The sequence below is a fragment of the Lissotriton vulgaris genome, chromosome 4_1 (assembly GCF_964263255.1).
Source record: "Lissotriton vulgaris chromosome 4_1, aLisVul1.2, whole genome shotgun sequence".
Lineage (NCBI taxonomy): Eukaryota > Metazoa > Chordata > Amphibia > Caudata > Salamandridae > Lissotriton > Lissotriton vulgaris.
The window spans coordinates 1,520,578,829-1,520,600,179 of NC_141691.1; the positions used below are offsets into that span (position 1 = coordinate 1,520,578,829).

The following is a 21,351-nucleotide window of genomic DNA, read 5'->3' on the forward strand; positions in this document are numbered from 1 at the left end:
CAGTTGCACTTGCTATGCATTGTGTAGTTCAGTATTATGTGGGTGTGGAAATGTGGGATGAGGGGACGTTTTGCCGTTAGGTTATCCTGATGTTTTGGTGTTTGTGCACCTTCATGTTCCCGGCATGTGGTGTGTAACGTGTCCCTCCCTTGTGGCCTCAGTGGTACCTGTTTTGCTGATCTGTACCCTGACTTTATCTGGAACTTTCCTTTGGGCAGATTTTTGGGAGTTTCTGCCTTTAATTTAGTTTAGGCATTTTCCCTGGAATGTAAAATTCATTGTTTCCTTTGCCCTGCGGTAGATGGTCCAAGGCTGTACTGTGTCTTCTCCTACCTCCCCTATACTGCCTCCCATGGGGTCAGCAGCAAGGTTTGACTGGTTCCTGGATGGTGCCTGCCAGTTCAGGGCACCATGAGTGGGCTATGCTTGGAATGGGGTTGAGCCTGGAAGTGAAACCCCAGGGCCCTGCGTTTCCCACTGGAGCGTGGCAAGGGGTTCGGAAGCCTCCGTCCCTGCACCCTCCTCTCCCTCGGACCACACCCTGCCTTTAAAGGTTCAGTGAATCCCTGAATAGAATCTTGAGCTCGTCTTTACGCTGAGGTAGAGTGACTACATTTCCAAAACCCAAAAAATCTGGATTTCTCCCCGAAATCGGAGTAGGACTACAATTTCATGCCACAGAGGGGTGCAAAAATCACTTGCAGGCTGCGCTCACCAACGGAGCAATCTCAGTCCTCTGTGCACTAAGGAAAAAACTAACCACAGCATATTATACTGATTGTAGAATGGCCACCCCCTATTCATGCACTGAAACTCATGAAGACAAGTTCAGTGGGGTCTCTAAAAACCTGGGATAAATTCTTGAACCACCGAAATCCGCCTGGACAGACAGTTGAAAAAACAGGAATGTCTAGGCCAACCTGAGACGTTTAGTCACCCTCCGCCGAGGACTCCTAGCTCACTGATTTGCGCTTGCAGGGTTCTTTAGAGTATTTAAGATCTTATCATCCTAGACATGAGAAGAATATTGGTTCGCATTACTGAGGATGACTCCATGGAGAAGTGTGGCTCAATAGTTAGAGCAAAAACAACAGGTGATGGACCGAAGGAGGATCAATGTCACACATTCAACCCAGTCAAAGGATCTGGGTCCTAATCCATCGTTTTTTTGCACTCCACACCACCCTGTGAAATGGCGATATGCAAATCAGCTCTGATCCGGTGCCCCATGGGAACAGTCCAGTCCGAACTACAAAAGCCATGTCCTTCCCAGAACGGAATCAAGCATCCGAGGACCGGACCGGTTTCGAGGTAACACCTCTCATCAGCCCGGCTAGCTTGACTCCAGTGGTGTGGAGTGCCTGGGACCCATGTCTGGGCATCCCCAGTACACTTATAGCGGATTTGCAAAAACAACAGGTGATGGACCGAATGAGGATCAATGTCACACATTCAACCCAGTCAAAAAATCTGGGTCCTAATCCATCATTTTTTTGCACTCCACACCACCCTGGGTTAGACAATGGCGATATGCAAATCAGCTCTGACCCTGTGCCCCATGGGAACAGTCCAGTCCGAACTACAAAAGCCATGTCCTTCCCAAAACGGAATCAAGCATCCGAGGACCGGACCGGTTTCGAGGTAACACTTCTCATCAGCCCGGCTAGCTTGACTCCAGTGGTGTGGAGTGCCTGGGACCCACGTCTGGGCATCCCCAGTACACTTATAGTGGATTTGCAAAAAGAACAGGTGATGGACCGAATGAGGATCAATGTCACACATTCAACCCAGTCAGAACTGATTTGCATATCGCCATTGTCTAACCCAGGGTAGTGTGGAGTGCAAAAAAACGATGGATTAGGACCCAGATCTTTTGACTGGGTTGAACGTGTGACATTGATCCTCATTCGGTCCATCACCTGTTGTTTTTGCAAACTCGCTATAAGTGTACTAGGGATGCCCAGACGTGGGTCCCAGGCACTCCACACCACTGGAGTCAAGCTAGCCGGGCTGATGAGAGGTGATACCTCGAAACCGGTCCGGTCCTCGGATGCTTGATTCCGTTCTGGGAAGGACATGGCTTTTGTAGTTCGGACTGGACTGTTCCCATGGGGCACAGGGTCAGAACTGATTTGCATATCGCCATTGTCTAACCCAGGGTAGTGTGGAGTGCAAAAAAACGATCCATTAGGACCCAGATCTTTTGACTGGGTTGAACGTGTGACATTGATCCTCATTCGGTCCATCACCTGTTGTTTTTGCAAACCCACTATAAGTGTACTGGGGATGCCCAGACGTGGGTCCCAGGCACTCCACACCACTGGAGTCAAGCTAGCCGGGCTGATGAGAGGTGTTACCTCGAAACCGGTCCGGTCCTCGGATGCTTGATTCCGTTCTGGGAAGGACATGGCTTTTGTAGTTCGGACTGGACTGTTCCCATGGGGCACAGGGTCAGAACTGATTTGCATATCACCATTGTCTAACCCAGGGTAGTGTGGAGTGCAAAAAAACGATGGATTAGGACCCAGATCTTTTGACTGGGTTGAACGTGTGACATTGATCCTCATTCGGTCCATCACCTGTTGTTTTTGCAAACTCGCTATAAGTGTACTGGGGATGCCCAGACGTGGGTCCCAGGCACTCCACACCACTGGAGTCAAGCTAGCCGGGCTGATGAGAGGTGTTACCTCGAAACCGGTCCGGTCCTCGGATGCTTGATTCCGTTCTGGGAAGGACATGGCTTTTGTAGTTCGGACTGGACTGTTCCCATGGGGCACAGGGTCAGAACTGATTTGCATATCGCCATTGTCTAACCCAGGGTAGTGTGGAGTGCAAAAAAACGATGGATTAGGACCCAGATCTTTTGACTGGGTTGAACGTGTGACATTGATCCTCATTCGGTCCATCACCTTTTGTTTTTGCAAACTCGCTATAAGTGTACTGGGGATGCCCAGACGTGGGTCCCAGGCACTCCACACCACTGGAGTCAAGCTAGCCGGGCTGATGAGAGGTGTTACCTCGAAACCGGTCCGGTCCTCGGATGCTTGATTCCGTTCTGGGAAGGACATGGCTTTTGTAGTTCGGACTGGACTGTTCCCATGGGGCACAGGGTCAGAACTGATTTGCATATCACCATTGTCTAACCCAGGGCAGTGTGGAGTGCAAAAAAACGATGGATTAGGACCCAGATCTTTTGACTGGGTTGAACGTGTGACATTGATCCTCATTCGGTCCATCACCTGTTGTTTTTGCAAACTCGCTATAAGTGTACTGGGGATGCCCAGTCGTGGGTCCCAGGCACTCCACACCACTGGAGTCAAGCTAGCCGGGCTGATGAGAGGTGTTACCTCGAAACCGGTCCGGTCCTCGGATGCTTGATTCCGTTCTGGGAATGACATGGCTTTTGTAGTTCGGACTGGACTGTTCCCATGGGGCACAGGGTCAGAACTGATTTGCATATCGCCATTGTCTAACCCAGGGTAGTGTGGAGTGCAAAAAAACGATGGATTAGGACCCAGATCTTTTGACTGGGTTGAACGTGTGACATTGATCCTCATTCGGTCCATCACCTGTTGTTTTTGCAAACTCAATAGTTAGAGCGGCAGACCCTGATGCAGAGGTCTAGCCCGGGACCAGGGTTCAATTCCCCGCCTCAGAGGGTCTTGGGCTCAAATATTCCACGGACCTGATGAATCTCGCCTCGGTGCCTATTCCAATCATGGAGTCCCACTCTGCAACTCTGGGCAATAGCTTGCTTAATCTCCACAACGGCCCCCACAACACTAAGGATGCCTGGCCTCCACCTTGGGGGTGCCCAGGAGTGGACGCCTCACAGGGAAAGCCAGGATGGGTTACACAGCGGTATTTGTACAAGCGCCTTGAGACCCTTGCGGGTGAGTAGTGCGCTATACAAGTACCAATTTACATTCATACCTGAAAGGGAGGCCTCCATTGATTCAGAGGCTTCTGGAACATTTGGGGGGTGCTGTCGGACTATGGGCCATGAAGGAAACATCAAGTTTGAGCAGGGTGCCCGAGAAAATTAAGACCTTTTGACTTAGTAATTGGAGTGTGTCCCACTGGACTTAGGCTGTGGGATCTAGGGGTTGACTTTTTAAGCAATTTCTTTCCCGCCCACTCTGCCCTCTCCCTGGGGCATGGCCAGTGAACCCCGCCTTGGGGGATCAGCCAGCAAAGTAGGGCCTAGTTGTCTGTGGATGCTTTGGGCAATATAGCTATTCTGTGTGCCCACAGACTGATCATTGATAACTGGACTTGGTGTGGATACCTGATCGACACGGCCCACAGTACCCCTGAATTCCTGAAAGCAAGTAAAACTTTTGGAACCCCAATACTCTCTGTGGTCTTTTCTGTTCTGAGAAAGGGGAAGGAGGGCACTGTTTGCCTTTACTATCAAAGGTGAACTACTCGGGTTAGGTCGATGGAAATATTATCAACTGCCTTCATCTGCTGATGGGTCCTACTTTACTGTTGGTATTGACTTTGTGATTGCGTGAAGGCGCTACCTCCCCACACTCTCTCCTCCATGCTGGGGATCTGGCTTCATGGTCTTTGCCATTAGCGCTTCTACACCTGGGCAGTCAGGGAATATTTCTTTCAAGGTGGTCCAGATCCGGTGCCTGTGCATATTAAACGTAGTCCGTTGTGTTGGGTATCAGTCAGAGTAATAGATGGAAGGCAAGCCTGGGTGAACACCATGTTAGTCTGTTTCCCAATTAGACTGCTCAGAAAACTTATAAGATACTGTTTCCTGTTGCTAGACTGATTCTTGCAGTTTTTTTTCTCAAAGCATGTAATCCATTTCACTAACCCTTCCAGCAACGATGGTAACTTTGTCGTCAGCCCCTCTATATCCAACTGGGCTCATGGCACGTATGTAATCTTTGCCGCGCCTTTCTGTATTAACGTGTACACTCTCATGCTAGGTGATTCTACAGGTTCCCCTCAACTTAGTATTTCCATCTCGTGATGCATTTCTGCATGTAGAGGAAGTCCCACTTACTGTTTCCACCTTCATGCCTGATGCAGTCCTCTGCTACCGCCATGTCCTCTGGCTCAAACGATCCTTCCCTTGGCCAAGACCTATCATATTGGTCCCTTTCCTAAGTCCAGTCTGCTAGTAATTCCCAAAAGGGGTACACAAAGGTCTTGCCTTCCCTTTTAGCTATTATCTCCCTCTGAATTGGTTCATGTTTGTTGTGCACCCATTACTAGCAGCGCATATCTTCGTCACTGCTTCCCTCTTGAGCCCGCAGAGGTGCCATTTTGTTTTTCCTGCGTCACAGGTGGGTAAGTACCAGGCTGCCTTGTTCCTTTATCTCTTGTTCAGTCCCTCTCCTATACCGACTGACCGATGTGGCTCTGAGACCTGCTAATAATCTTTCATTGACCTCCGACTCTTCCCAGTGTGGCACTCTTTACCTGGCACTGCTTCCCTTATGAAGAGAGTGCGCTGCCCTGTACCCTCGCACTAACTCCTGTTGCATGCCCTTTCTCTCTGGAGCCTCCATTCATGCCTCTCTCTCTCATGCCGCCTGGCCTGTTCCATTTGCTCAGAGCTGCGTGCTGCTTTAGTTAGCCGGCTTCACCCTCAAATTTGCTCTCCATTCCCTCCTCGGCTCCCTGGGAAAACCTTGTAGCCTCACCCTCGTCGTCGGGCTGCCTTCATCTCCTGAGCTCTCCGAGTCACTATCGAGACCGCCACAAACTTCCCTGACACACATTTCCGTTCACTGACCCAGTGGGAATGCGTATTTTACTCACCTTTGAGATGTCACATGTCAAGGGTGGTGGGCCGGGAGTTCATCTTTAGGAGACCTCTGGGCTCGCTTGCTGTTAGACATCTTGGGCTTAGATCTGCTTGGCCTTCTTGTGGTGGGTGGCTCGTCGGCTTCTACTATTATTAGGTTTGAATATCCTAATGGAGGGGGAGCGAGGGTAAGCACGCCATACCTGCATATGGTTGGTGTCGTGCTGACGCATTGTTTGCTAACAGCATCGTTGGGTTATCGGATTGAGCCTCTCCGAAGATGGCCCATAGTTCGAACAATGTTTCTCTCTTATCTCTTTTCTATCCTAGATATTTAGTTTGTACATGTGTTTTAGTGTGCTCAATTATATTCATGTCAAATGTTCCCTCCTCAGGCCAGGTAAATATGTGTGCCTTTGTGTGCAAATGCCACTCTTGGCAAAACGTATTAAGTCTTTTTATTTGCTTGGGGAACCTAGTCCCCATGTGCTTTAGTGAGGAATCCATGGCAATTTTAATAATTTGGATAATACAATTCAAATGATGTTTTCCTGATTTTGTTTATCAAATCGTATGTGCAATTTATACATGTGACACTCTAACAAAGAACGTTCTATGAGCTCAGTGCTTAAAGTTTTTACATCAAACAGTTTGAACGGGTATTTTCAAAAAAAGAAGATAAGACTGCATATGTAGTATTGTAATACGCTCCTAAGTGAACTGGATAGTCTGTCACTACCCACTCCTAGACAAAGGTGGTAATCATAGAAACCATTTAGTAATAACTCTGGAATCACCAGCCATTCTTGGCCACACTCAAGTTATGCCCACTTCCGGGGTCCAAGTTTTCCCTTTTACAAACTCCACCCTGTAAAGCCCAGGGTTAAGCTAGATGCGCCCACTGCACTCCTTCCAGATATACGGATGTTAAGAAACCACTTTAGCACTGAGAAACTGTTGAACTAAAAACTATGAGAATGAGGTGTCAACTCCGTCAAATCAGAATAGCTATATCACAAAAATTAGCATCCTGGGAGTTATCAAGGGCTACTCACAGTATTACACTATATTCACCTTAGCTGTCAACTATCGAATGAAGGTGACTTCCATGGGAATGCCTTTGAGGCCGCCTTAGGACTGATACAGTTGGGGCATATACAATAGTCATATGCCACACCCTGTCAATGGCAGGGCACTCAAATGATCTTTTTATGCTTCTACCTGCTTTGCCATACACCAAATTCTTTAGACTATGCTTTAGGTTCGAATGTAGTCTACTATCCTCTATAATGGCTGCTTCAGGATGGACCTCCACCCTTGGAATTCAGCAGAACTTCCAATCAATTGCAGTTTCTTCCCAGTTTTCTTTTTTCGCAATGTGAATCCGTCCAGGTGGGATCGTCTTCCTTCAGCTACAGTCGGGTACGAGGTCCCAATCCTCCTATCTTGCTCGACAAAATATTGCTCTGGTTTGAATTCCTTATAACAAACAGAAGACAAGAGGCGCTTGGCAAAACAGGAACATTTTGTTTAATTAAACAGTTTGGCCAGGAGAACAGTTACATGCACAAGGTCTGAGGACTGTATTAGTTTACATTGCTTTTGGGCTCATACTATATACAAAAGTACCACAAGCAATAAAAGGTTCCAGAGTACCATATGTGGGAGGAATGTTGGTTGCTGCCTTGGAGTAAAAAATGAATGGTCAAATGGTTACTACAGGTGGATCTGAACTTTGCGTGGACACAGTGTGGCCAGTGATGAACGTGTCCAGTGTCCAGCATGGAGAGCACGGGATCACTGTGTTCTAGATCCTAATTGGCTATGTGTTCCTAACTAATGTAGCGTTTGACTTTATGGTGTTTTTGGGAGCGCACATACACCCTCCAGCCATGTGCTGTTTATTGGGGCAATCTCTTAGGACCATTGTAATATCTCTGTGCCTATCTGCGGGATTGATCAAGAGTTTCTTGCACAAATGTTTTCCTGTCAGCTATGCTCCTTCCCACCTGTGACCCAACAATCGGTAATCCTGGGTCTAGGTAGCAGGGCCAACCTGACTACATACTTGCTTTTCGAGGTAGATGTGTTGTTCAGAAAGGTCTATTCTACTAATAAGGACAATAGTTCATTTTATTGATAAACGCAACCATATCCATCTTAACAATCTGATCCCATGAGGAGGGAAGTTGGTCAATGCCTTAATCCATGAACAGTTGAATACTGCCTTGTGGTCAGTATATGGCATTAAGGGCATTAGGAGCCTTATCACAATTTTAGCAGTCCATAGGTCCACTGAACCCTTGATGGCGGTCCGACCACCACAATACTGCAGACCGGCTCAAAGTAGTAAGACTGGGGCGAACCAGCACAGGACCTCTGTGACCGCCACCGATCCATGATCCTGCGGCATTCGCTCAGCGGTTAAAGGCTGAAATATGCTGGCGGTGCCGTAGAGCATATTTCGAGCATGCATGAAAATGATGGTGGAGAGGCAAAAAAGGGTGTCTTATCAGGGGCCCCTGCTGCCTTTGGGCCTGGGGATGCATGCGGGGGCATGTGTAGTGTCCCCCTAGATTTGAACCCCCTGTTCCTGCACAGTGTTTCATGCATGCCACATGTGCATGAAGGTGCAGCCGGCAGTCGAGAGCGGTGGTCTGCATGTTAGGCTTTTTTATGAGCTTAACAGACTGCCGTTGTCAGAACGCTCCACGACCACCCACTAGATGAGGATTAAAGTCTAAATCTGGCAGGCGTCGGCATCCCAGCTTTAGCGGTCCTACAGAAGATGGCACATTTTACCGTCCACTGTAGGACCGCCAAAGTCATAATAAGCCCCTAAGACTTTGGGGTTTGGGTTTTATGGTGATCTGAGAGTTAATCCTTTTTGATTTGAGGTTGTCTTTGTGAATAATAGCAACCACACCACCAATTGTATCAGTTCTGTCAAGATGTATGATGTAGTATACTCTTGATCGAGTAAAGGTGTTGATGCGAGACTGAGCTATGGTTTTGTGATTGCAAGAACAAGTTCATGATCTTACATAAGAGCTGCTAAGGGGGTACCTTTGAGTACTGGAGCTTTTCAGTTGAGTATGATGTATTTAATAAGATGCCTGGTACTGGGCTGGGAGGGACAGAGGGTCTTGAGGGTGTTCAAACTGGAAGATGTTGGATTCCTATAAGGGCATCTAGATTTAGAAATGGTGGTAATGGGATAAGGTCACTGTTCATTTGTGTTGTAAGGTGTGTCACGAACAAGAATGCTGTTAAGCTTCATTTGTATGCATTCGGCGAAATGGTACTAGGCACAGAGGGAAAACATGTTTAGAATAATACATTGACAAGTATCCCACTCTGCAACCAGTTCTTTCCAAACCGTGAATATTCAATGACATTTTGTCGCTTCCTCTGCATTGAAAAATAATGACACCTTCCGTTTTTCAGTAACCCATTTCATGAAGATTTGCAGGCTGTGATTGCACTATTGCGTTTTTCCTTTTTAAATACAAGGGTGCACATTATTGATGCTTCCTCCAATTATCGCAAAATATGGCATTGACTGATTCTTTTTAATGAGTAGCTGATTATTACTTTCAATTCTTCTTAATAGTTGACCTTCTATTATTTTTGCAGGTGGACACATTCAGGATTACAACAAAGAGATTAGGGAGACTCTTTAAAATTGAAATCGGTCATGATGGCAAAGGATATGGTAAGTTTCTACAGTTTACCAGGCTGCTTTAGGTACTTTAAATACTTACTCCATCTAATGCAAAAAGAACCAGATGCTGACACACAGAATTCTGGGAAGCTGCCTAGAAGGTAGCGTGACACTGGAGCTCAGGTTGCTGCAAGTTTGGCTTCAATCTGACGACCCTCTGATTCGAAAGCGTCTAAGCAACCGGAGGGATGAAGAAAAAGCAGTTTGTGTTAATCAAATTCCACAGCTGACAGTTGCTATGGTGCCAGGCGCTGCTATGGTGGCAAACATCTCATGGTGTGAAAGTGTCTTCTTAAAGTCGTGGCTCAGAGTTGGCATGATGTCAGGCACTTCAAATCAGCTCGTGCCTTCATGTGACTGTCTGTACTGCTTTTCAGAGGACATTTTACAAACAAGTGTAGTTTCAGGATTGGTTTTTAATACTCATTCAGCTTGTTACCGGATGTATGTAATTGTGTTGTATTTATTTTAACGATTTTTATTAATTGAACCAATTAACTCATGCATTCGTTAATGTCTGTACTCAGTAGTCCCTTTGGTGCTGGACCCTTTGCAGCTTCTCAGCCCTATGGGATCTTGTAGCAGGCTTCTCCAGTAAGCAGCTTACTCTTCTGAAGTATGTCTAAATTCCCCTGTGGATATGGGTAGGAAACTGCTGCCTCTAATTTAGAACAGAACCCCGGCTAAATAGAATCAGTTCAGGTGCAGGTACAAGTCGACCAGTCCCCTAAAAGGTAGAATAAAGTCTTCTTGCAGAAGGCATAGGGCTTTTTAATCTCTTCCAAGCTCATTCTCAAATGGCTTTCAATCATTCAATCAGGGGTTTGTGTAGCGCAGTTACCCGTGAGGGTCTCAAGGTGCTGGGGGGAGGAGTGGGGGTGGGACTGCTGATCCATCTGGGTTCAGTCCAAGAGCCGGGTCTTGAGATCCACTGAGCCAACCAAGTGATTTCAAAAGAAGAAGAATCACATCATTCATGGGGAACACAAGTCTTATGTGTACTTTTAGTTCGGTGTTAAATGGCACCAAATTCACTCTTGATGCTTTGTGTGTTAAAATACAACCTCGCAAAGGATACCATTTGGCCAACAAGCTCTCTTCTACCCCATCACTACCCACTTCCGATCAATTCGGACCAATCCACATTAGAATGATTCCAGCGTCTTCTACCAGCAACATCCCAGGGATTCATGGGCAGTATAGACTATGGGTCTGTCAGAAGCCTTGTTTTAAATACTGCAAAGGTATATTCAGGGTGTATGAAGTCACATTGGCCAAGCCTGGGCACCCAGCTCATCTCTTATGACTGTGTTGTGTCTTGCCTTTAAAGCTCTGGCTAGCAAATGGCTTCCACAAATTCCATAAATAATTGTGATGTGAAACCATACCTTCCTGTCAAAAATATCAAAAAGACTCAGCTTGAAGTATGCTTGCCTCTCCAACTACATTAGGTACATATACTCCGTGTTTATAATTATAAGTGACAACCCTTAAATAAGTAACATAAATCTAATTGCACAACTGAAAGTAATATAAGAGTTAACAATCTAGAATAATAAAATGAACCACACAAAGATCATGAACTTTCATATGTAAGGACTCTAAAAAGGGTAATGACACAGGAAACATACTTGTCACGGTAAAAAAACATCTTTCCTAAGAGTATCTTCTGACTCACCTTTTATTAGCTTGACAAAACCAAACGACTACTATTAAGAGACATGCATTTTGTGCGTGTGTGTGTGAGCGTGGCTTAACATAACTTCAAAAAAACAAAAAAGATCATAAATAATAAACTTAAAGATTCGGACCAAATTTGAAAAACATGAGAAAGATGGTATTAACTTGAACATAAAAGAAACATTACAATGGAACATACTAATAAAAAAATGAAAATGAGTTCCTGTGTTACCATAATAAATAGTTGAAATATTCTTTACTGTAAAATTCATTGGGAAACATACAATCTCACAGGATCATTGGGAAATAGATGTGGCCTAGCGGACAGAGCTTGTGTCTTTGGAACAGAGGAACCAGGTTCAGAACCTACCCTCGGCTCAGCTTCATGTAATTCAGGACAAATCACTTGTTCGACCCTCTGCCTTAAAGTGTGTAACATAAATTAGTGCTCATGTAAAGTGCTGTAATGCCTTTTGGCCAAGCTTGCTGTAAAATCTAATAAAAACACTTGGTATAGGCCCTGAGCATGACCTCTGGAACTTCAAAATTGGCAGGACATAAACACCTTCCTCTTATTATTGTTGAGAAGTGTGGCTCACTGGTTAGAGTGGGCGACTCTGAAGCAGAGATCAGGCCCGGGACCAGGGTTCAAGTCGCGACATAGCAGGGTCTTGGGCTCAATGTCCGCGGACTCGACAATTCTCGCCTCAGCGCCTACTCTAATCATGGGCCCCACGCTGCAACTCTGGGCAATAGCTTGCTTAATCTGCACAACGGCCCCAGCAACACTGGGATGCCTGGCTTCACCTTGGGGGTGCCCAGGAGGGGCATCTCACAGGGAAAGCCAGGAAGGGTTCCACAGCGTTATACAGCGCCGGGACGCCCCGTTGCTGGGGCCGCTGTGCGCTTTACAAGTATACTACATTTACATTTACATATCGGTTTAGTGAGTGATCCCGACCTCCTATAGACAGGCTTGATGGATTCTTTCTCCAAAGAATATTGGAAAAGGAGTGCCAAATTGCATTTAACAGCACAGATTTCTTTACCACAATCATAAAATTCAGCCCAGGAGATTTTTGACACAAAAAAAATATTCACATTATTAGTTTTCATGCATTTTATGTCATTTATATTTTTCTGATGCTTAATATTTTTACCTAATTTTCACTCATAGAAAATGTGGTTCAAGCAGTTCTTGTGTTCAGCTGTGGCCCATCATTAAGGGTGCAGGGGTACAGCCAATTTCCAATGCAGGAAGATTGTCAGACTGAGCAAAGGTCAGTCTGACAGACACTCTTCAAGTCCGGGGCAGGCGGCCATGCGCTGTACATTCGCTAAATGCTAAGCACCTGGCTGACTGAACCGAAATTTGCCAGGCTGAAGATTTCACAACCCGGTGGACATAACCTCCTTAGCCCGACAAAGTCTTCCGTGAGTCTCCATCATTACAATGGGATGTGTCACTGATGGACTCGGACCTGGACGCTAAAGCCCTGAAGTTCCCAGAGTGACCATCGGTGATGCAATGTCAGTCAATGAGAGGAGGCTACGGGATCTTTGTGTTAACTGTAAAATTGGGTGTACGCCACAGCTGCATTTGCTGCACAAGCAAATCTAACAGTGTGACTATAGAAACGTTGGAAACTACCTGGGCATTACATTAAGCTGGTATCCCACATATGTTTAGTATACAAGAGGTTGTGTACAATTTTGAAGGAGCCGACTCCTTAAGTGTAATAATCGAAATGCGTGATTTTCACCGATCACTCAGATATACTACCGTCACACATGGATATTGTGCATTTTATGTACATTTGTCATGATCAAATACCAATGGATGTTCTTTATATGTCAATGATTTTCGCTAATGGTGGGGATAGATACATTTATGTAAACATTTATAGTAATAATTCAAGGATGGTATTCAAGGGATAGCCAGAATGTTGGAACAAATGTTCTCACTATGGGGAAGATAGGACACTAATATGTCAAGGATAGTCAAGATGTCACAAGGAATGTCTATTATATGGCAAGAGTGGACCATTATCATATAAGGTCAAGTCAGAGTGTTGCCCAGAATGGGAATAAGTAAGTCTCTGATGGATTCTCCTTATTTCATTGTTAGCTAGTACGTTGTCATCAATTCACAGAAATATAATGGATCGACCATTGTTGCTAATATGTCATCAGGAAAACCTAGTAATGTGTCACTAATGGACCGTTATGTCAGGGTTAGCAAGCATTTCATCAAAAACATTTACAATATGCTTCCAATGTGCGCTTATTATTTCACAGTGAGCTATAACCTCCTGATGAATGCCCATGTCACTAGCGGGCCATTATTATGTTTGAGTTGGGGATAATGTTCTCAAGAATGAACACAATATGTCTCTAATGGGCGACTCTTGCATCATGGGTAGCCAGCATGTGCCCCAGAAAATCAAAGACATGCTGCCAGACCATTTTTATCTAAGGTTTGGCTGATATATCTCCTCAAAAGCATCAGCAAAAACTCACTAACTATGGGCCATTAAAAACAGCAGGTCACCTTGTTCCCAAGAATGACAGCAACATGTTGAAAATGGGCCATTATACATATAGGAGAGCCTCCAGGCCCTGACAAAACACACAAATACACACGTGTTCCCACTCACACACATGCTCAAAAACACACATGCTCAAAAACACAATCATTCAACATTCTATCCCTACCAACCCTGCCTTGTCCCAGTTTACATCATCCAGAGTCCCCTGTGGACGGCAGTAGCTGGAGGAAGAAGGAAGGAGCAGCAGGTTGCCACTAGCATAGCCCCTAGGGTACTAGACATTCCATGGCTCTGAAGGCAGAGCTCTGGAGAGCTTAATTTCTTGCATGGAGCAGGCTGACCAGCAGAGAGAAGCAGAGTGGAACTGGCTTCAGGGGAGAGGCCAGCGTCTGGCAGGCCAGAAAGTTTTTTTCCAAAGATGGTGCTGCTTGAAAGGCAAGCACACATGGTCCTTGGAGTGTGAAGCTGGTGACTTTCAGCTTTCCCCACCACATCACAGACTTGGTGGGGTTACTGCTCACTGACCCCAGTCCATTCCTGTGCCAAGGTGGGGAAAGGTCAAGTCACAAGCAGGGTGCAGCCTTAGCAGATTAGTTAAAGTTAAGACACCAACACCACATGGAGTGGTGTGAGACCAGAATATGGTGTGACAAAAGCATAGTGTGGCAGGTTTCATTTTAAAAAATATCACTCTATTGGAGCCAGTTTTAGAAAATGAATATCCAGTGAGATTATATATTCCTAAATGATTTCTATAACACACAAGTTATGTCAGACGATAATCCCGACTACAACATTCTGCCCTACAGCCACAATAAACATGTATGTAGCATTTAGACGCTAAGGGCCAGATTTAGGTGGCCATTTACCGACCGGTACCGGCCGATTTCGGCCGTTACCGACCGGTAAATGGTCATTTGTGATGTAGGGGCCCTATTTTGCATATTCGGTAAATATACCGAATCGGTAAATTTAACGAATCTGTAAAATACCGAATCGGTATTTTTACCGATTCGGTAACTTGCAGATGTAGGTGGGACTCTTCTGAGTCCCACAGGCCTTACAGAATCGGTATTTTACCACCCAATCCAATTCGGTGGTAAAATACCGAATCCAGGTGTGCATGCACATGTGTGCATGCACACCTATGCCATGAGACAGACAGACATGTCCTTAGGGCATGTCTGTGTGTCACATGGCACACGTGCCTGAATTCGGGGTGCTAGAGGGTGTCAAAGTGACACCCCCTGCACCCTTGCAACATTCGGTATTTACCGAATCGGTAAATACCGATTCGGTAATGCCCATTGATTCCTATGGGCTTCTTACAGAATCGGTAATTCAATTACCGATTTTCCCTACATCTCCCCCCTTCTATTTTACCGATTCATAAATACCGAATCGGTAAAATTCGGTATTTATGAATCAGTAAAATATACTTACCTACATCTGGCCCTAGGTGCCTTAAAAACTAAAAGTGTGTTCCTGTGGCAAATATTACTTTCTTGTTGAATCGGCTAACCAGCTTGCTCAAATGTAAGATGATGGTTTGATAAACAAATCACAGTCAATTGGGTAGACGTGCCGGACAAGGAGACACAATGTGTCAAGTTTGCTTTTATATGTGTTCTGTCTGGCCTGGTGCATCTAGAATGGATCTGTGAGCAAAGCTGGAACACTCAGTAGTTTTAAGACCCTGTGACTGTGTAGTTGCTGCAACAGTCCAGAACCCTCAGTGCAGAAAAACAACTACCACCCGACCATTAACAGATGTCCCACTCAAGCTCACAAGATATAGTTAGGATGCTATGTATTTAGAGCAAGAGTGTACGATTCAATAGAGCTATTTGAATGTCCAGTCGTCCGTGTTCTGGGGTGCATATTTTAGAGTGGAGCCAGATAAAGGCCCAAGTGGTTCACAGTCGTTTGCAATTTCTTATATTGAAATGAAAGATGACGTGGATTAGCACCCACAAGGGGATGCCCTGGATGTGGCCACATTTAGGGACCAGTTTCTCGACATATATACTTGGCAACTGGTAACTGAGATGTAGGGTGAGCGCAATACCAGACATTCAAACAATGATGTTGCAGAAACGTAAGGACTGGAAAACGGTTTATACATTTTAAGATTCAGAGAACTAGATGTAGCCAATGAGACACAATCCAAGGCGTGATGAGAACAGGAATAATGTCTCTGTATAGGACTTGATGAGGAGAGACACTTTCTGGTGCCAGGGTCTTCTGGAATGGTGTAAACATGACCAATTGTGCTTTACTGGAAAAGATCTACACAATAACGTACCCTTTAGGGATGCTTGGTCAAATTGCAGTTGTTGCTAGAAGCTAGGTTGAAGAAGTTCCATGGCTCCTGGATAGCGTTTTCCTTTACTGCATTGAGGTGCAGGTTCTTCATATGGGTTGTCACGGCAGTTGTTTGTATTTGGGGCTTGTGGGAAGCTAGAGGCAATGAATATGGCAGCTTTCTTCAACGTTTAAAATATCCTCTTATCAAAAGGAAGTGCATTCTTGGTACTTTTCTCCTGATCTTCGTGGGTCTTCTCATTCAGGTAGAGTAGGTAAGGTAGATTGGAGCATGCCAGAATAAATAGATGTTACACCGCTGTTTCTGTGATTGTGTTTCTGTTGTTTATGCTCTCTCTGTTTATCTTGTCTCATAGCTTGTGTAGTCTACCAGATTATATACATTCAAGAGATTTTACCTTTGATTTAATGGTATAACGCTTCCGAATCAAACCCAGGTGGATCCCCCTCGAACACCGAAAGACAGTCACTCATGCCCTGGTCACCAGCAGACTCGACTACGGCAATGCACTCTATGCCGGAATAAACAAAAATCTCATCCGCAAGCTACAGAACATCCAGAACACCGCCCAAGACTGGTCCTCAACCTACCAAAACACTGCCACATCTCCCAGCACCTGCGCACTCTTCACTGGCTCCCCATCGAGGCGAGAATCACCTTTAAGATGCTCACCTACGCACACAAGGCCTTCCACGGCACCGGACCAGCATACCTGAACAGCCGGCTCAAATTCCACGCACCCCAAAGGACCCTACGATCAGCCCAGCTCTCCTACGCCGAGGTCCCCCGCACCAGAAAGACCAGATCGGGAGGCCGCTCCTTCTCCTTCCTCGCGGCCAAAGCATGGAACGCCCTTCCGCTCCACCTCAGACAGACAACATCGCTCCCCATCTTCGCAAGACACCTCAAAACCTGGCTCTTCGACAGACCCCCTCCTTGATGAAATGGAACCTGCACCCCCCTGGCACCTTGAGACCCTTACGGGTGAGTAATTGCGCTTTAACAAACTCCTGATTGATTGATATAGGTGGTAGCAACCAGATCAGAGGTTTTAGTGAGGCATGCATGCCACATTGGAGTCTGAAAGAGTTTTAGAATCAAATGGTGTCAAATTCGAAAAAGTATAATAAATCATCTTCTGCCAATTCAGCACCTTGCACTCTGCCCCAGGTTCAAGTCAATACCATGGCCTGCTTCCTTGCAAAGATCTGCCTGGACAATTTCAGACTGTTATTCATTAAATGGGCAGACCAGGTGACTGTATACTGTGCTGAAACCCCTTAGGAATCACAAAAATAAGATTTAATGTATGACCTGTTAATAAGCCAGAACATCCATTAATTAGGAAAGCCCACAAGATTTTATTGATGAGAGCAATTCACAGGCTGGGGAGGCTTCAGGATAATCTCCCAAAAGAACATGGCTGAATGAAAGCAGGATACAACTTGATAATTCTAAAATATTATAACTTAATCTGTTGGCAGGTTCTGGAAGATGATAATTTGGGCTAAAAAGATTTCTAATTTGTCGAAATAAGACATTTTACTGTTAGAATCATAGGTTGATTTATTTGGCATCTGTGGACTGGAAGGAGTTTCTAATGGCCGTAGTCACCCCCTCTCCATGCAGAATTATTCCCCATAATATTCCCAATGTAATAATTGAATGTAAGGTGCAGTTAATTCTGTGAACGTTAGTACACATACTTGTAAAACCTGTCCTCCATTGTAGCTTTCCATTTGATAAACACATTTTTCCAATGACTGGACAATGTCTTGATATGTGTATGTGTTTCGATTTTATATAGCGCACTTTAACCCAGGGGTCCCAAGGCGCTTGCTTAGGGAACCCGTCCTGGTATTCCCCTGTGAGATATCCCGGCCGGGTATCCACAAGGTGAAAGCCAGGCATCCTGCCGCGAGGGGCCGTAGTGGAGATTAAGCAAGCTATTGCCCAGAGTCGCAGAGTGTGACCCCGTGAGTCGAGTAGGCACCGGAGCGAGAATTGTCGACTCCGTGGAATTTTTGAGCCCGAGACCCGCCGAGGCGGGGAATCGAACCCTGGTCCACGGCCGATCTCAGCTTCCGGGTCTGCCGCCTCTAACCACTGAGCCACGCTTCTCCACACATGGATATGGGTAAGTGTTGAGACACATTTGTTAAATTTAGCAATAATAGATTCAAGCTACAATTTACCTAGTGAATAGAAACACACTGCTACTATGGCAAAACAAATCAAACCAAAAGGCTGACACCAAGACCAACTGTTGGCGCTGCCAATGCGTGTTCAAAAAAAGCAGGCTGAACTGAGAAAGTAGGTCAAAGTACAACCTTGTTAAGAAGTAAATGTCAGGTGATCTGTTAGATCTGTCAGCCTTAGGGTGGTCTTCCTCCAAACGATTTGACTGCTTTGCCTCACTTTTTTCTCGTCTGTTATGTTGGTCTTCGGACGCAAGGTCTTCCGACGCTGGGCACTTTACCACGACTATCCAATGCTAAAGTGCATGTGGTCACTTCTCTAAAACATAACATTGGTGTATCCATAATTGTAATATTTAATTTACCTAGAAGTGCCTAGTAAAGTGAACAATATGTGCCCAGGCCCTGTAAGGTAAATACTAATAGTTTGCCTGCAATACTGGTTATGCCACCCACTTAAGTAGCCCTTCAATCATGTCTCAGGCCTGCCACTGCAGAGCCTGCATGTTCATTTTCACTGCCATGTTGACTTGCCATTTATAACACCTTGCCAAGCCTTAAACTCCCCTTTTATTACATATGTCATCCTAAAGGTAGGCCCTAAGTAGCCCATATGGCGGGTTGCTGTGTAGGTAAAAGGCAGGGCATATACTTTTTAGTTTTACATGACCTGGTAGTGAAAAACTCCCAAATTGTTTTTTTCGCTACTGTGAAGCCTTCCTCTCTCATAGGCTAACATTGGGGGTTACTTAATAAACCTATTAAGTATAATTCCTGATTGAGGAAGAGTAGGATAGTAGTGTTTTGTATCTATGGACTTGTAATAATAAATCCTCTCTAATGGTAAAGGTGGATTTTGTTTGAAGTTTGAATCAAAAACAATAGTATCTGGCTGCTGTAGTTTAATAACACTTATTTCAAAAGGCCAAGTCAAATGAATTCTCAACCTTGGCCTGTGTATTTAGTTCACATTCATCTATACAATTATTAACATATTCATGTATTATGCTTAAAGATGTGTCCTACAGAACAACTCTTCTTCTTTTCAATGAAGACCTATCTTTTTTTTAACCAAACAGATACATTCACCAAGAGTGAAACACATAGATGAATGAATGTACAGACATTTAGAACAATGAAAAAGTTTTGCAGAAAGAGAATTCCTATCTGAAAGAATGTTTACAGAAAAAAATTACAATCACAAAAAAACTTAATTAGTTTAGACCAACATAATTCAGTGCAATGACAATACCAGTCTTACGGGATTTTAGAATACCAGTGGTGATTGTCACAGATGATGGAATTATTGTGACCTTCTTGGAACAGGCTATGGGGTTATTGCAAACTATGATCAGTGATGAGCAGCAGATAATGTTTGATGGTGGCTGGTTGAAAATATAATCAAAATATCCATTCAGTGGGACGCATCTTTCAGCATAACAGATGAATATGTAACTAATTGTGTAGTTGAATGTGAAATAGATACACAGATGAAGGTTGAGAATTTATTTGACTTGGCCTTTTGAAATAAGTTTTTTTAAACTACCACAGCCAAATACTATTGTTTTTTATTAAAATTGACGGGACCCTTTCTGGCTGATAGTGCTAGAGTCCAACCCCCTAGTACGAACTTTTAAGTTGCCATTTTTCTGCTCTTAAGCACTGTATACCACTGCCTGCCTCTGATACACGTCTGGGTTAGGTGACCGCTGGGCTTTGCACATTCTCTCTATACAGTCACACACAAAGGGAACTGAGGTGTGTCATTCACATCATGATGTCCCATCACCAGGCTTATGGGTCTACCTGAGCTAGATGGGTAGGAGGAGCTGACACTTGTACCTGGATAGGGCTGTGCTTGTCCCCACTCAAAGGTGCATACCCCCTTGTAGTGTGTCTGGAGCCTGGGCAGGGAAGAGAGGACCTGTGTGCACCTCAAAGGGCCCTTCCAGAAGCTTCTCCCACCTTTCTTTACAAGAACACCAAAGTATAAATACTCGACCTCTGACCCCACCATTTTAGAATACTGCTGGACCTGTGGATACTCTGCCAGGAAGAAGGACTGCTGTTCTGCTGAAGGATTGCTACTCTGTGGAACTGCTGCTCTGAGAGAATTACTTTCCTGCTGTGCTGCCCTGCCTGCTGCCCTCTCTGCCTGGGGGAGAAGGACTGGACCTTCACAATTTGAACGCAGAGTGACTCAAAGGGCTTGACCGCTTGCCTCTTGTTGTTGCAGCCTCAGGGACATCAAGGACTGCCTGAAACTCTCCATCCAGCACCTGGAGTTTGCCAGCTGTGAGACCTACCTTTGCCCGAAGTGTGCCCTCTAGTCCAGGACGGGGCGAGCTCTAGGCCGGTGCGACCATTGCCACCGCAACGGGTGCCGTCTTTGCGTGGGGGTGCCTGTTTCCTAGTTTGAATCGTTTATAAAAGCACCCACTGCAGCGTTCCTGGCCACCAGCAATTTTCAGTCAACAAAAAAAATGTCAAGATAACTCCGATGATTGATGTTCTTCCTGGAGAGAGACTGGAGTTTTGTCTAGTGGAAGTTTTGACTGGGGGAAGTTTTGATTCATCATAAGGAAGTGCAGAGGGTTAATATGCCCCATGCAAAGAATGTGTACCATGCAAATCACAAAGTGAACATAACGTAAATAGGTCAGGGGGTTACTGCTTTCCTCAGAGACTTACTTTTGTTACTTGCAGTTTGTAAGTTAAAATCCTAATAAACAACTGTGAGATATTAACTGTCATCAAAGAACTGAAATGCAGACTTCAAGTATAGATTAGAGCGATTTTTTCCCAGGACTTTCAATATCCTGATGTTGTGCAAAGTGTTGATTTGGATAGTAATCAATTCCGATTATTAAAGCTAATCCCCAACCATGGTTTTACATTTTAAATTCTGAGTTTGTGCTTCTTCAGACCAAGCCCCACTAAACTATACTGCCTACCAGTATGGATGAAAGATAAATCCAACCCCTCTGTCTTATGTAACGTTTTCTATACATTGATTTACACACATATGAATAACTGTCTATGTAATGTGTGTGCAATGTAAAGTGCCCTGACACCCTTCACTTTTATGAGTGACACTATAAAAC

General features: G+C 45.0%; 1 protein-coding gene across 1 annotated transcript in view; it reads left to right on the forward strand.

Moving 5' to 3' along the window:
* RP1 (RP1 axonemal microtubule associated) overlaps positions 1-21,351 on the forward strand; it is a 2,616,437-nt gene that overhangs the window by 2,424,346 nt on the left and 170,740 nt on the right. The window contains exon 59 of the mRNA XM_086965756.1: positions 9,407-9,485. Within this exon, the coding sequence (XP_086821882.1) occupies positions 9,407-9,485 (79 nt within the window). The remainder of the gene's footprint in view (positions 1-9,406; positions 9,486-21,351) is intronic.